The sequence below is a fragment of the Cyprinus carpio genome, chromosome B10 (assembly GCF_018340385.1).
Source record: "Cyprinus carpio isolate SPL01 chromosome B10, ASM1834038v1, whole genome shotgun sequence".
Lineage (NCBI taxonomy): Eukaryota > Metazoa > Chordata > Actinopteri > Cypriniformes > Cyprinidae > Cyprinus > Cyprinus carpio.
This window is the reverse complement of record NC_056606.1, coordinates 15,839,240-15,853,732: the sequence shown is the minus strand read 5'-3', so window position 1 is coordinate 15,853,732 and position 14,493 is coordinate 15,839,240. Positions and strand designations below refer to the sequence as shown.

The 14,493-nt window shown below is 38.6% G+C and overlaps 1 protein-coding gene across 1 annotated transcript in view; it reads right to left on the bottom strand.

Moving 5' to 3' along the window:
• Nucleotides 1-451: 451 nt before the first annotated feature.
• The window catches only part of ppm1e (protein phosphatase, Mg2+/Mn2+ dependent, 1E), a 49,582-nt gene continuing 35,540 nt past the window's right edge, over nucleotides 452-14,493 (bottom strand). The window contains exons 3-7 of the mRNA XM_042732808.1: nucleotides 13,999-14,198; nucleotides 10,349-10,537; nucleotides 10,113-10,256; nucleotides 9,559-9,652; nucleotides 452-6,830 (exon numbers count right to left, since the gene is read on the bottom strand). Coding sequence (XP_042588742.1) covers nucleotides 5,905-6,830; nucleotides 9,559-9,652; nucleotides 10,113-10,256; nucleotides 10,349-10,537; nucleotides 13,999-14,198 — 1,553 coding nt within the window. The 3' untranslated portion in view covers nucleotides 452-5,904. The remainder of the gene's footprint in view (nucleotides 6,831-9,558; nucleotides 9,653-10,112; nucleotides 10,257-10,348; nucleotides 10,538-13,998; nucleotides 14,199-14,493) is intronic.

The window sequence follows — 14,493 nt, the reverse complement described above, 5'->3', positions numbered from 1 at the left end:
AAAATAAATTTCATCCACTCTTTCCTAATGTTGGCACTGCACAGTGTTTTGTTGTCTTCTGAGCCATCTTTATCTTTGAGTTTCTGTGTAGACCTGTGTTTGTCTCTTGTTATTTACACTACGTAAGTGAATCAGTGGGCGGGGCTAAACAGAAGCAGCTGTTGATCTTCTTTTGTGAGGGCGTGCCACACTATTACATCATAGAGTGTTACATTTCATATCTTGTAGTTTTTGAGAGATACAAACCAGAATTAGAATTCTATTTTTTTTTCACAATTCTTACAATTCAGAATTTTCTCCTCAGAATTCTGGGAGAAACATCAGAATTCTGAGATAAAAATATTTGCTGTGGTTGTTGTTGCACGGAGTTGAAACTCCTATCAAACACTGACCAGTCCATGAAAACGATCATGCATCCCATTAAAAAACAAAAGCTCAGAGAGTACAGTAGTGGTTTCTCATCAACACAGGTTTAATAGAATACAGTGATGACCATCAGTAACATAGGTTTCTTTTTAAAGATACGTTTGTTTTTTCCCCTCTAAGTTGTCTGGAAACCCTTCCTCAGCTTTGCTTTAGAGAAGACGAACCCTTTGAAGAGCTCTCTTCACTCATGGCTTGCGTAGGTTCATTATTGCTAGCAGAAAAAGAGCAGTACTGAACAGTACATGGACAAAAGCAGTGACAGCAAGTGAGGAGGGCTAACCGTCATGAAAGATCGAGAGCGCGGCCTCGACGCAGAAACTATCGCTAACAGGGGAATCGCTGAGTCTAACAGTCAGTCCACAGGGGGCCAAGGCTCAAGAGTATGTGAAGATGAAGTGAGATGTTCTTCACTGAAACGAACTGTCCGAAAACTTTGGTCCTTTGACTCATTACCACTCGGTGAATAAGCGAGGGCCTGTGACTGTATTACAGACGCCCAGTGCTGTATCTGTTAGATTTCGCGCGCATCCAAGTAGTTTTCAAGTACATACTTCAGTGAGAAGGGGGCGGGGCCAAGGGTTACTGAAAAGCATTACAGACTTCTGTATCCATCTGAGTTATCAGTGGTGATTAAAATAGCACATTTAGAAGACAGACGTCACATACACATCCCAAATGTTACGCGCACTCACGCACACGCTCAAAACACACATACATGTATACAATATATGTAAGTTACTACACTTCCGATATATAATCTGTGCCCCGTACGAGGTGCTAGAGGAATGATCTGGAGGGAGATTGTACATGATGGTGAGGGCGAAAGGGAAAGGTTATCTCTGAATCTATCTCTCTGTATATATCATCTCGAGCGCAGCTTCATCATGAGGTCCGTGTCCTGTGAGCTGCACTCATCAATCTCTGGTCATCAATCCCGTCTCGAAAGCCGTGAGGGAACATTTTCAGCTTCTAGTGCAGATCTAGGATTTACAAGGCATGATATATCTGGCAGGGCAGCCGGTGACGTGCTTAGAAACTTCCACAAAGGGTAGAAAATCCGGTGGCGAATCTCATAATGGACGGTAGATTGCGTAGGCCTACATACATTCGGGACAGTCTGGGCATCTTTTAATGCGGGTAAGTTTCACTGATCCTGCTCCATGTCTCTGTTTGAAGGGTTCCTCTTACAGTACATTCGACATCTGAATGTACATTCAGGACCAGTTAAAATGCACCATAACAGATCAACTTCCCATTCAAGCCCCTTTTTCTGGCAGGAGAGCCTTGATGGCGTTAAGCTCAGGCTTTATGTGGGTGAATTTCATGGTTGGAGGCGGATGAAGGGAGCTTGAATGACAACACACAAATAATGGACATTTATGCTCCGCCCCCACCCGTTATCCATCCGTCCGCCAACAAAAAAGTAAATAAATGGAAACTGATCAATGCAATGGCACAGTAGGGATGGCACAAGTCTTTCCGCTAGTTATAGATGTAAGAGGGAAGTAGTTAAGGGTTGCAGCACTGCTAATCAGAAACACACGTGGTTTGTGTCAAGCACAAGACCAACACATGTATCTTGAACAGAAGCATCCAATGTCATCAAAGCTGTGACATCATCATACGTGTCAAATATGAAAATGCGCATATGTACTGTACGATGATTAAAGAATGAATAATCAGATAAATAGTGACGGTTACAACTGCAAATCATTTTAAATAGTTTCAAAATATGGCTGTTTACAGGTGGAATGGCTGGAAACTGGAATTTTGTTGTTAAAGCAATTCTTCAGTCCAAATGTTTGTTTTTTGAGTTGCAAAGTTCTTTGAATCAGCTTAAAGATTGAATATAATGGCACAGACAAGTTGGTAAGGGATTTGATCACACTAGTCTCAGTCTAAGATAATGTAGCCTATTAAATTTATACTTTTGAAACATTGTGACAGTTGCTTAGAGGGGATATATTTGATTCATTTTTAAAAATGAGGCAACATTATTTTTTATGGTAATCTTAAATGGATAGATCACACAAAAATGAAAATTAACATTCTCATATGTTTACACACCCTCAAGTAATTCCAAAATAATGTTTTTTTTTTTCTTTGTATGATAAAAGAAATACATTTTTAAAATGTCTTTGTTTGTTTTGTCAATACAATGACAGTCAATGGTAACCGTTACCAACATTCTTCAAAATATCTATTTAAGGGTGTGTAAAAGATAACAGAATTGTCATTTTTGGGTGAACAATCCCCTAACCCAAAATATTGCTTGAAGCTTGTTGTCCCTTTCAGGCACAGAACTTCCAAAGCAATTAACTTCTATACATGATGCCCTGATATCAGTGACTGAGAGAGATAATACTTAAAATACATAAAAGTGATTCCCTCGCTGTACTCTTCTTAAATTGAAATTTTAAAGTACAGTATATATAATTGCAACAAATTCTCTCCTAATTTTAAGTGTTGTATCCATTTCAAAATAAAGAAACTGGTAGTGTACAGAAATAAAAAGTGGTAGAGCGATCAGATTTACTCTACATGCACTTTCAAGCCTGTCAAAAACAGACCCATGTTGAAGATAATAAAGGCACACATTGTGCTGCTAGAACTCAACTATCCATGTCCTCAACACCTGAGGGGCACTTCAAACTATGAGCATCTCCTATCAGCCTTATTCTGTTGTCAAGCAAACCTCTCTGGCTACATTTACACATCCCATACAAACTTAAATCTGACAATTAATCAAATCTTAATCCAGTTTGCCAATATAAAGATAACTGATAAGAGATATTTGGCCAAACGTATTTGTTTTGAACAGGAAGTGAATATCTTGGACTAATCTTTCTCTACAGCAGGGTTGCCGAACCCTGCTCCTGGAGATCGACTGTCCTGCAAAGTTCAGCTCCAATCCTAATCAAACACACCTGAAGCAACTAATTAAGGTCTTCAGGCTCACTTAAAAATAAAAGGCAGGTGTGTTTGTTTAGGGTTGGAGCTAAACTTTGCAGGACAGTCGATCATCAGGAGCAGAGTTGGGTACCCCTGCTCTACAGGGTTTAACAACAAGCTCTTGTAGATGAAGCACGGTTTAGGTAGTGTCTCCTGATGAATTCTCAGTCATTTTCATCTTTGGTTTTGAAACTGAAAGTGTATAGAATATATACTGCATCTAAATTTGATCTGATATGTTTCTCTCCAAGGCAATGATTGGAAAAGCAACAGGTGTGGTCTGTCAGTGGGTTATGTTATTTGTAGTTAGCGTCATCAAAGGGTGGCTGGAAATTTGGTGAATGTGCAAATGCGTCGACGTGGCAGCTGCCCAAAACCAGCCCAGTACTTTCCACAAATAGAATACAAAACATAGCCTCTTAAAAATCACAACAAATGATCAGAAAATTAACTTCAGAAAATGATGACCATCACCCTACCGAGGTCAAATTAAATATTTTATGAGTTGGTTTATTTTACATTGATTTTATATGAGGTTTGCAATTTTTGCAACCCACTTATCAAGTTTTATAATTTTGTTATTTCCTAGCAATAAACTAAATATTAAAATTAAAGACATACTATTATTAAAATAAAATAAATGGGAAAGTAAAAAACAACAACACTTAAATTGTATCCTATTTGTGAAAAGCACCATCCATGGTTTTTAGATAAATGGACACATCTAACAAAATGAACAAGGTAAAACATGGGGTCATAAACAGCATGTGTGTTAAAAACTAAGACACATGAATATGATGCCACTCATAATTATGCCTGAGCTGCAATTTATAGACAAATCCTAAACTGTAATTTATAGACATCATTATATCCTCGAGTAACCAGTTCATACAATTAGTATATGCTTCAGATAAAAAGGAAAAAAATAATTTTAGAGGTCTATAATGTCAGCTCCTCTGAAGACTGTAGTGTTTGAACATTAAAATGGCTTCAATAACCAAAAGCTGTATCATGCCTCTGCCATCAAATGTCAGATATAAGACTGTTGACTGCTTGATTCTACACTGAGTTTGTCTGAAACTTCACTTCTGTGTGTGTGTGTGTGTGTGTGTGTGTGTGAACAGAAGATAGAGTTAACATAGTGTTAACACTCTTTTTCTCCTAAGACACACACACACACACAAACACAAATAATTCTGGACCAGAGAGAGGGTTATGAGGATGAGGAGGAAGCTGGCTGAGAGTGGTGAAGGATTCTGATAGGCTGGCTCATATAAGATGAGAGTGAAAGCGTTAAAGCAATGTAGGATCTCATATGTTTGATTGTGTTTCTGTTCCAGAACACAGTGAGTTGCCTCGCTGCCTTCTCCCTACACAGACATCCATCTGTGGAACCTCACAATGGACTCATTTGAATCCTCTACACAGGCAGCAACACAAATAACAATTAACACAAGGAATTTTATTAGGGGTTGTTGTTAGCATGTTGATATTATTTTTATCATGGAAAAAAAAAATATAAAAATGCGTATTTTAATTGTGATTTTTTTCTCAGAATTCTGAATTTACATTTCTTTTTTTGTTCTGAATTCTCGCAATGTTTTCGCTTACACTAGTGTGTTTTAAAACGTATAACTTTTGCTATGGTTAAATGGACCACAATGGAGAGACTTTTGAAAATGATAACGTGGCTGCCCACATTCACTCTGCGTATCCTTGGCGACCATGTAAACAATAACATCATGCTCATTGTTGTTCCTGCATGAATGGTCATGTGACGTGCATTTTGGGTTGTGTAGTGTGGACAGAGATCGTTTCTGAAAAGCAGTGAAAACCCCAGTGTAGATGAGGATTGTTTTAAAATGAAAACGCACTAGGGTAAACAGGGCCTCAGAATTCTGTTTAAATCTTGCACTTCTGAATTTTTTAATCTCAGAATTCCGAGTTTGCATTCGTTAATTCTGTCTTATTTCCTCAGAATTTTGAGTTTACATCTCACAGTTCTGACAGAACTCTGCATGTGTATGCAGTCAGGTTAACGCGTGTAAAAATTCAGGGGAAAAATAATACAATTATGAGATGCAAATACCGAGACAAAAAATTCTGAACTGTGAGAGGTAAAATCAGAATTTGGAGAAAAAAGTGCAAAGGTTTATAACGTAAGAAAAATGCCTGAATTGTGAGAAAAAATAAGCTTCCATGCTGATAAGCATAACTATATATAAAACACACAAATATTGGGTAAAACAGGTTTAAATTATAGTAAACTGTTTTGATCAAGATTTTCACTCTCTTCATTCTGGGTTTGTGTTCTGCACAAAGGATACATGTGATGCTGCCTTAAAATTTGTCCAATACAAGGTGACTAAAAGGTCCCTCAAAATGCTGCCTATGAAGGCTACTCACTAGGTTTTGGAACAGAGTATGCATGTATGTGTGTGTATGCTCACGTCATGTGTTGTGTGAAATGAGCGTGTTTTAGCTTCAGGGACGGAGGGCGGCATGATGGGGCAAGGAAGTTGTCGATTAGACCCTTTTGCTGTGGGTTACATGGGGAAAGGCTATCCCAGGCTTCCTCTCTGGAGAGCGGAGAGGATAGGGCACGCTAGGGAAGCAGCTCAGAGGGCCGTGACTTTCTCTAGCCCTCCGGATCAGGCGCTGTGATTCCCTCCTCAGCGGCATGACTTCCAGCCGCCTCTTCCTCCGGCCCTCCTGAGGGAAGAGCGCAGCCACCTCCAACAATTGTCCATCTGAGGTGGTCTGCGTGTAGGAGGGCACTCTGGGTTTAGGCTGCGGCTTTTGCCTGTACCCAGAGGGGCCGTCCTCTGAGTAGGGGCGCCAGGCCGCGCCGCCCCCCCCGTAGGGGGATATGAGGTCTGGCATGACGGTTCTCATCGGGGGGAGGCTGGATGAAGCTGGGAGCCTGAAGCAGCCAGTCTCTGCACGCAGGTCCGGCCCCATGATGCTCAGACTTGTTCTGTCCGTAAACGAATCCATGCGGTCTTCATAGGCCAGGTCGGCCGGTGCCGAGCACTGCTGTAGTGGCCAGCCGCCGCGGTTCTTTCCTCCATTCTCTGCCCCTCCATCTTGACACACCAGCTCACTCTGCAAGGACTCCACTTCCTCTTTCTCCTCTTCTGCGTCCTCCACTGGCTCCTCCTCCGGTTCATCTGAGGGTGGGGGCAAACGGGGGTCCCTGAGGAACACCACGATGACCGTGATATTGTCGCTGGACCCCGCGTCTCGGGCCGAGGCTACTAGCTTGTGGGCCACCATGGCGGTGTCCCCGTTGTTCTCCTGCAAGTGGTCGCTGACAACTCGCACAGCTTCTTCTGGGTTCACTGTGTCGTAGAAGCCGTCGCAGGCCAGGATCAAGTAGTCCTCGCTGCCGTCCAGGTTGAAGGTGGTGTGGTCAGCGTCTCCACAGATATAGGGCTTGTGTTCTGAATCACCTGTACATACAAAAGGAAAATCAAAGTAAATCAACTGAGAGTGAATATCACAAAAAATATAGATTTCAGGAAGTTTGTCAGTGGCAATTATCAATTGACCCTGAGTTTGACTGACAGGTGATCTGACCAATCTTAACACAGAATCCGCTATTTTTTCCGACAAACAAAACAGAGAGTAGATTAACTTCGGTGGACTTAAACTTGAAAAATGGTGTGTATTAACGTCTTTCCATGGTTGAAATAAAATACACGTTTGGTCCAATGACTCACTCACGTTTATTTCATGCTTTAAGTAAATATAAAAAGATGATCGGTTCAGGTGCCACTTGAATTTAGGCACTACAGTGATCTGTCAAGACACATTAAAGAGCCACAAAACGGTATTTATTGTTTGAAATTCTTAAATGACAAAATTTGAAAGCTAAGACTTTGTTTCATACCAGAAGTAATAAGTGTCAAGTGTCCTCTTTGCTCCACAATGTATTTTTCACTTTGTGAGAACATGATTTGTGGTGTAAGAGCGGCATGGCTTGTCGGACATAGCAACAGTAACTAAGAGGGGTGGGTCTTGTCTTTGCAAAGTGCAAATTCCTTATTGTTAAATATATTAAAAGTCATTATAAAAAAAAATACTAGATTTTAAATAAAATTATAGTTTTAGCAAAAATTTTTGCAACCAATATTTTCAATGCAGTAACGCACTTGGATTTTTTTTTCTTCACATCACTTTTTTTCCAGAATCAGCAATACTTAACTGCTGTGCAAATAATGCCATAATGCAAAAAAAATGTGCTAAAATATGCTTCAATATTTTCCTTAAACTAAACAGAATTTCTTAATCACTTCTTTTGATTTTTTGAGTAAAATATGATTCGGACATGTTCTGGACTATTGTGTTTGTAAAAGACCAGTTGCCTAGGCTGTGGCAGAATTAGCCTCACTTGTCCTATTTATGAATCAAGAGATTTAAGGGAATTAAATGCTAGACTGATAGGATTATCTGACAGATTAGCCATCAGCATTTATGGAGTGAAATGGTTCTTGGGCAGGAAGTTGTGGGAACACTGCCTAAGGATTTTGCAGGAGGTCAGCCTTTGTTATTGCAGCAACATTCATTAGTCTGAAAGCTGTAATCTTACACTGGCTAATGTACATACTGTAAAGTATATTGATACATTATCAATAATTTATTGAGGTGATGAAGAAGTTTGTATGCTTTTCAACTCCACCCACACAGTTGGTCTGATTACACAAGTTTTGAAACAGTACAGTGGTTTAAGTTTTGACAATAATCGATATTGTTTTTTCGAAAGTACACAGACGCAGCTACTGACTAAGACCGAGTGGAAGCTGCACAATCTGGTAACATTGATTAAATTGAGTCTGTGCCAGGGTTTGCTTTCTAAAACAGTTTCCTTCCTACTGAAATCTATGGTGTGATGATAAAGGGTTTTCTACTGTGGCCTGTACATCCTCTTCTAAAAATATGCACCCACTGACCTTTAGCTCACTTTAACTTACAAAAGATTGCACCTAAATAAGTAAATATCTTGAAAGAGCACAAAAGGAAAGGCTTTTACAACCATGTTAAAGGGTTAGTTCACCCAAAAATCAAAATTACGTCATTAATGACTCACCACAATTTATTACAAAACCCATAAAAACTCATTACATCTTCGATGAAAAGTTTAAAATATTTTAGATTTAGTCTGAGACCTTTCTGACCCTCCATTGAAAATGTATGTACGGTAATACTGTCCACGTCCAGAAAGGTAATAAAAACATCATCAAAGTAGTCCATGTGACATCAGAGGGTCAGTTAGAATTTGTTGAAGCATCGAAAATACATTTTGGTCCAAAAATAACAAAAATTACGACTTTATTCAGCATTGTCTTCTCTTCCGGGTCTGTTGTGAATCCGCGTTCACGGCACTGCAGTAACGCTGCTGAAGTACGACGCTCCTGACGTGTTATCTGGTTCGCCCGAGCTTCGTTTGCAGTCTGAGGGAGACGCACGCTGTATTCAAGCTATTCTACATTGTTTGTATTTTGGTATTGCTATATTTTTTAAAATGGTGCGTAAGTGTCGCAGATGTCCTAATCGCCAAAGACAACCACGGCGACATAAACGTGCATTACGTCAGCAGCGTCACTGCAGTGCCGTGAACGTGGATTCACAACAGACCTGGAAGAGAAGACAATGCTGAATAAAGTCGTAATTTTTTTTATTTTTGGACCAAAATTTATTTTCGATGCTTCAACAAATTCTAACGGACCCTCTGATGTCACATGGACTACTTTGATGATGTTTTTATTACCTTTCTGGACGTGGACAGTATACCGTACATACATTCTCAATGGAGGAACAGAAAGCTCTCGGACTAAATCTAAAATATCTTATACTGTGTTCCGAAGATGAACGGAGGTCTCACAGGTTTGGAACGACATGAGGGTGAGTCATTAATGACATAATTTAGATTTTTGGGTAAACTAACCCTTTAAGGCGTTTTTACCTCTCTTCTCATGCCTTTGGCTCAATTAATGGGATTTGTGAAGCAATATTCTCTGTAAAGCTGCTTTACAACACTATATGCATTGAGAAAAGCACTACTTAACTGATTTATGTAGGCTTTCACATCATTTTACACAAAATGTTTGCTAGAAACACAATCAGGGCTGTCAATTTAGCTTGTTAAATTGTATATTGTAATTAGAAAGTGTCCCATACCGATGGCTCTTGACACGGACAGGCTGCCGTTCACCCTCCATGTGCCGAACCAGATTACACACCCACCCAGAGCTTCAATCCTCTTTTTCTCATCCTATACAAACACATAAACAAACAAACAAACAAACAATATGGTCAAGAGGAGTTATTAACCATGACAGCTAGTGTCATGTTCAGTTCAGTGTCAATTAGTGAAACTCTAATCGGCTGAACAGTGACTTACATACAGTTTCATTATATAGATAAAGCTCCAAAGACTCGGCTCAACAGATCCACTCTTGGGAGTGCGTTGTGTAACACAGCTTTGCTGTCAATTGAATTGATTGTGGGACATCCCACACAAAGAGCTCGACTGAGATAAAAACGAAGGTCATATGCACCAATTAGGATCAATCTAAGACTGATCTAAGATCAGTTTTTGGCATATGGGCTTGGAACAGCTGACCATTTTATATTGGTCTCCCACTATTTCAACAAATTAAATTAAATTAAATTACATTTTTAAAAATTGTTAAAATAATAAGAAATAGCTTTGAGTGTTCAGTCTTTCTCACCTCTCTGTCTGGTTTGTGTGGTTTCATCAGCTCCACTGGTTGACCTCTCTTCACCATCATGACCTGTGAGTCACCCAGCCAGGCCACGTACAGTGTGCGACCCCTCAGAAAGGTCACGACCCCTGTGGTGCCACAGCGCAGCTTCTGTTCCAGAGATATGGATGCATACAGACATTGCAGAAAGAGCTGATATGAGCATCTTGATGTCTGACAGTGTTTGTGGGGTAGGAACTCACCTCACGTGATGCCTTCTGTATGAACCGTTCATCTGTCAGTTTGAAGCAGTGACACAGAGCCTCTCCAGGGTCTTGACTGAACATTTCTTGTCTGACCAGGTTTACATGCAGGTGATTGGCGGCGTAGATGGCAGCATCCACCCCGCCATGACCATCAAACACAGCGTAAAAAGCCTGCTCTTCCTGATCCTAAACACACATACTTCTCTGTTAGCTTTATCTCATAAAACGACTGTGACAATAATAAAACAATTTGTCTCTAATTTTCATTTAATTGATTATATTATGATTCAAAGTATTTTGTTACAGTTGCAGACAGAATTTTTTTCCTGTTATTCAGAAAATAGCTTATTGCCACATAAAAGACCTCACAATCCATTCTTAATTGAAATAAATCCCTGTAAATGTCTCTCAATCCATGTGAAACAGAAAACAAAAACATGGCAACCTCTGGCATCCAACAGATCAGAAGCTGTTTGCAAATCAACTGCAGTTAACACAGCTAAATGAAATATTACACATGAGAAATATGTGCAAATGAAATGTTGGTGCTTCCTCTTGTCGATCGGTTTTAATTATCAGCAGCTTATGAATTATTAAAAGGCTTAGTTCTGTAGCAGGGCTAGTCAAACGGGATAAGCCCTCACTGGTATAAAGAAGGATTTCATTATGGAAAAATCCCTGAGATGCCATTACTGTGACACTGTGTCGACGCTGCAGACGCTGCTCCTCGAGACAACATGAAAATGCTCACATTTAGTTAACGTTTTTATTACACGTGGATGCATTCAACAACTATTTTGAATTTATATGATTAATTTGTTCTTTCTTTGGTAAATAGGTTAAAACAATATTCCACAGACAGACTGGCAGTCCAATGCATGCAATAATTTGCAAAGCAGCTGCTCTTACTCCATTTTACAAAAAACAAAAAAAAAATCACATTTCACCTACAAGGGGACAAAACATGATGGAGGACATGCGTAAAAATAAATAAATAAATAAACAAACAAACAGTATAGGTTAAGATAATCAGGTAAGTAAAATCATAAGGTAAAAACAATAAAATGGGTCTTGCAACTTTTTATTGTAGTTTACAGAAAATGAAATGCATAATCATCATAGATTTTGATCCTAAGTCTCAGTGATTTAATTTATTCTAGACTAAAATACTAGCATAATATTAGTTTGTATAATATTCATATGCATAAAATAGTGCTTTAGTGATTTAGTTTCACTCATCTAAACCTTTTTGGAGTGTTTTTATAAACATTCCTTTATTTATTGTAAACATTTCAATATAAAAACAGCCATTTAGAACTGAAATATCAGCATATAATTCAACAATCTGTATTATATCCATATGTACATGCATAAACAAACACAAATCACATACATCCTGCAACTTTTTTTAAATTGTAGTGAATATGAAATTCAAAATATGAAATAAGAATTGACTGAATATGAAATCTTAGTAATTTACTTTTAATGACCTAAACCTTTGTGTTTTTATTAATATAATTTTTTATCTATTTTGATAATTTCAATGTAAAAATCACTATTTACATCAGATAATATATCAGGCAATATTTGTATTATTTTCATATGTGACAAATGTAATTGTTTTTGTTCTTTACAGATTTTTTTGATCTACTCCAAAGTGTAGTCCTGAGCGTGCATCATTTAATTATAATGGGAGCGTTCTAGTTTTGTCATGTTGCTCACGTGGAACAGCACTGATGTGGAACAACAACTATGTTTATGTTTCTCTCTCTCTCTGTAAATGCATTGAATGATGTCCACTTATGGCTGAGACTGGTCGCTGATCTGCTTCTGCCTAAGGCAAAGGGATACTAGTGTTCGCCAATAATACCAGTAAAAGCCCAGCATTTATCAAGTGGCTACCAGATGTGACAGATGAAGAACCGCCCCCAGAGTCTATGAGTAGAGTGTGGTAGGGAAGAGCGTATTGATGAAACAGGCTGCCATCAGGAAAGAATATTCCCCACAGTCGTGCTTTAGGGAGGGTCTGTTTCATGCTACAGTGGACAGCAATGCCACAGCGTCTGCTCTTATTAGAGGAAGAATAGCCCACACATCTCATCTGAAACATCAAGTAGATCTGGACGTGAGATGGCAAATCTGTCAGCACTTATTGCTTTCTGGTGACGGAGCACATTCTCGCTCGACTGGAAATTACACTGGCAATCAGGAAAGAAATTACATAATGCTGTTTCTTCAGGGATGTTAGGTTCAACACAACTCTATTACGATGAAAAGTGATGTTAAGTGTATCGGTGCTTTAGCATCTACCTTCACTCACATTTGTGTGACCTATTTGTTAAACTGCGGAAAGCTCAGCAGAGGCCTTAAAATGAGTTTTTGCACAAAAGCAATCATGAGCTGCTGACAGCCTTAGTATTCATGGGCTGATAGATGCCTTAGAATTTGCCTGTGGGTCGGAGCTGTGGCTTTGCAGCTTGCGTAGATCCTCAGACATATTGAGCCCTGGTGCTCATATTGAATACATACTGAATCAGAGAAATATTGGATTGTTTGGTGTTTATTATAAACTACCTAAAACTAAAAATTTTCATGCGTTTGAAACCATCTCTTACACTTAACAAGGATGCATTAATTTGATCAGAAATAAAGTAAAACAGTAAAAATGTAAAATATTATTATAATATAAAGTAATTATTTTCTATTGTAATATATTATATTGCAATATATTTTAAAATTATTCCTGTGGTACAAAGCTGAATTTTCAGCATCATTACCCCAGTCTTTAGTGACACACGATCCTTTAGAAATCATTCTAATATGCTGATTTGCTGCTCAAGATACATTTCTTGACAGCAGTTGTGCTGCTTAATATATTTTTGTGGAAACCGTAATATTTTTTAGGATTTTTTGATTAACAGAAATTAGTGCTGTCAAACATTAAAAAAAAATTAATTGCACATTTTTTCTGAAATTAAATCGCGATTAATTACTAATTTCACATTCAATCTTCAAATTATGGTAGAATCAAGATAAAGACAGTATATTTTTAATATTTGATTAATAATTTGTTTAATTATGAATTAAATATAGAGTATCCTTAAAGCTACAAAAGTTATTGATTTCCTCTTTTTTCTTTTGACGAACAGACATCACAGCAGCTTGGTTAGGTTATTTAGCTGCTACTACTTTAAGAGTAGCCTCTGCTGAATATGATGCAGATCTGAGGTGCACACTCGTAGTTTCATTCGCACTTTAATATGAAATGATACAGGCTACAGCGCGCGCCACTGTGTTTGTGCGTGTAATTGAACAGCATGCACTATGAGCACAGTGTAATGGCTGACAGGACAGGAAAATTCGTTTTTACTGATATATGGCCTCACAACATCTCATCTGACCGCAGTTAATGCACTAATTTTGACAGCACTAATAGAAAGTTAATAGGAACAGCATTTATTTGAAATCTTTGGTAATGTTATAAATGTCTGTACTGTTACTTTTTTAACTTCAATGCATCCATGCTGAACACAAATACTCATTTTTAAAAAACAAATCAACTTACTGACCCCAGACTTTTAAACAGTAGTGTACATTATATTTGGTGAAAAATAAAAGGTCATTCAAAGTCACAATCAAGGTCATACCTGTAGATTGAAAAGTGTGTTGAAGTCAGGAATGACGACGTGTTTGTCTTCCATCTTTCGACGCATGTTTTTAATAGCGTGGATGGAGGTCTCGTAGTACGGCAAGTGGCGGCGGCGATACGGGAACTCCTTTAGCCAATGACAGCACGTCTCGCATAGCTTATTAAAGACCAGCCGGGCCAGCTTCACCGAATCGATCTCTGCCGAGGCAAATAACATGTTACATGTTACACAGGCAAACATAAAAACTCTAAGCTGCTTTGATTCAGGATGACTAAGCTGTCATTCTTTCATATGTCACAACAGTGTAAAAAAAAAACACATACATGCACCATACACAAACAGACAGTGCTGTTTTTTTTTTTCTCACAAGACAAACAGATTTGACTGTAATATCATATTGGAAAAGAAGAGTGCATGAGCTGCTGATTAAATGCACAGTGGAAGCGGAATTGAGGACAGTGGGCAAAAGAGGCCATCTGCCAACTGAGAAAG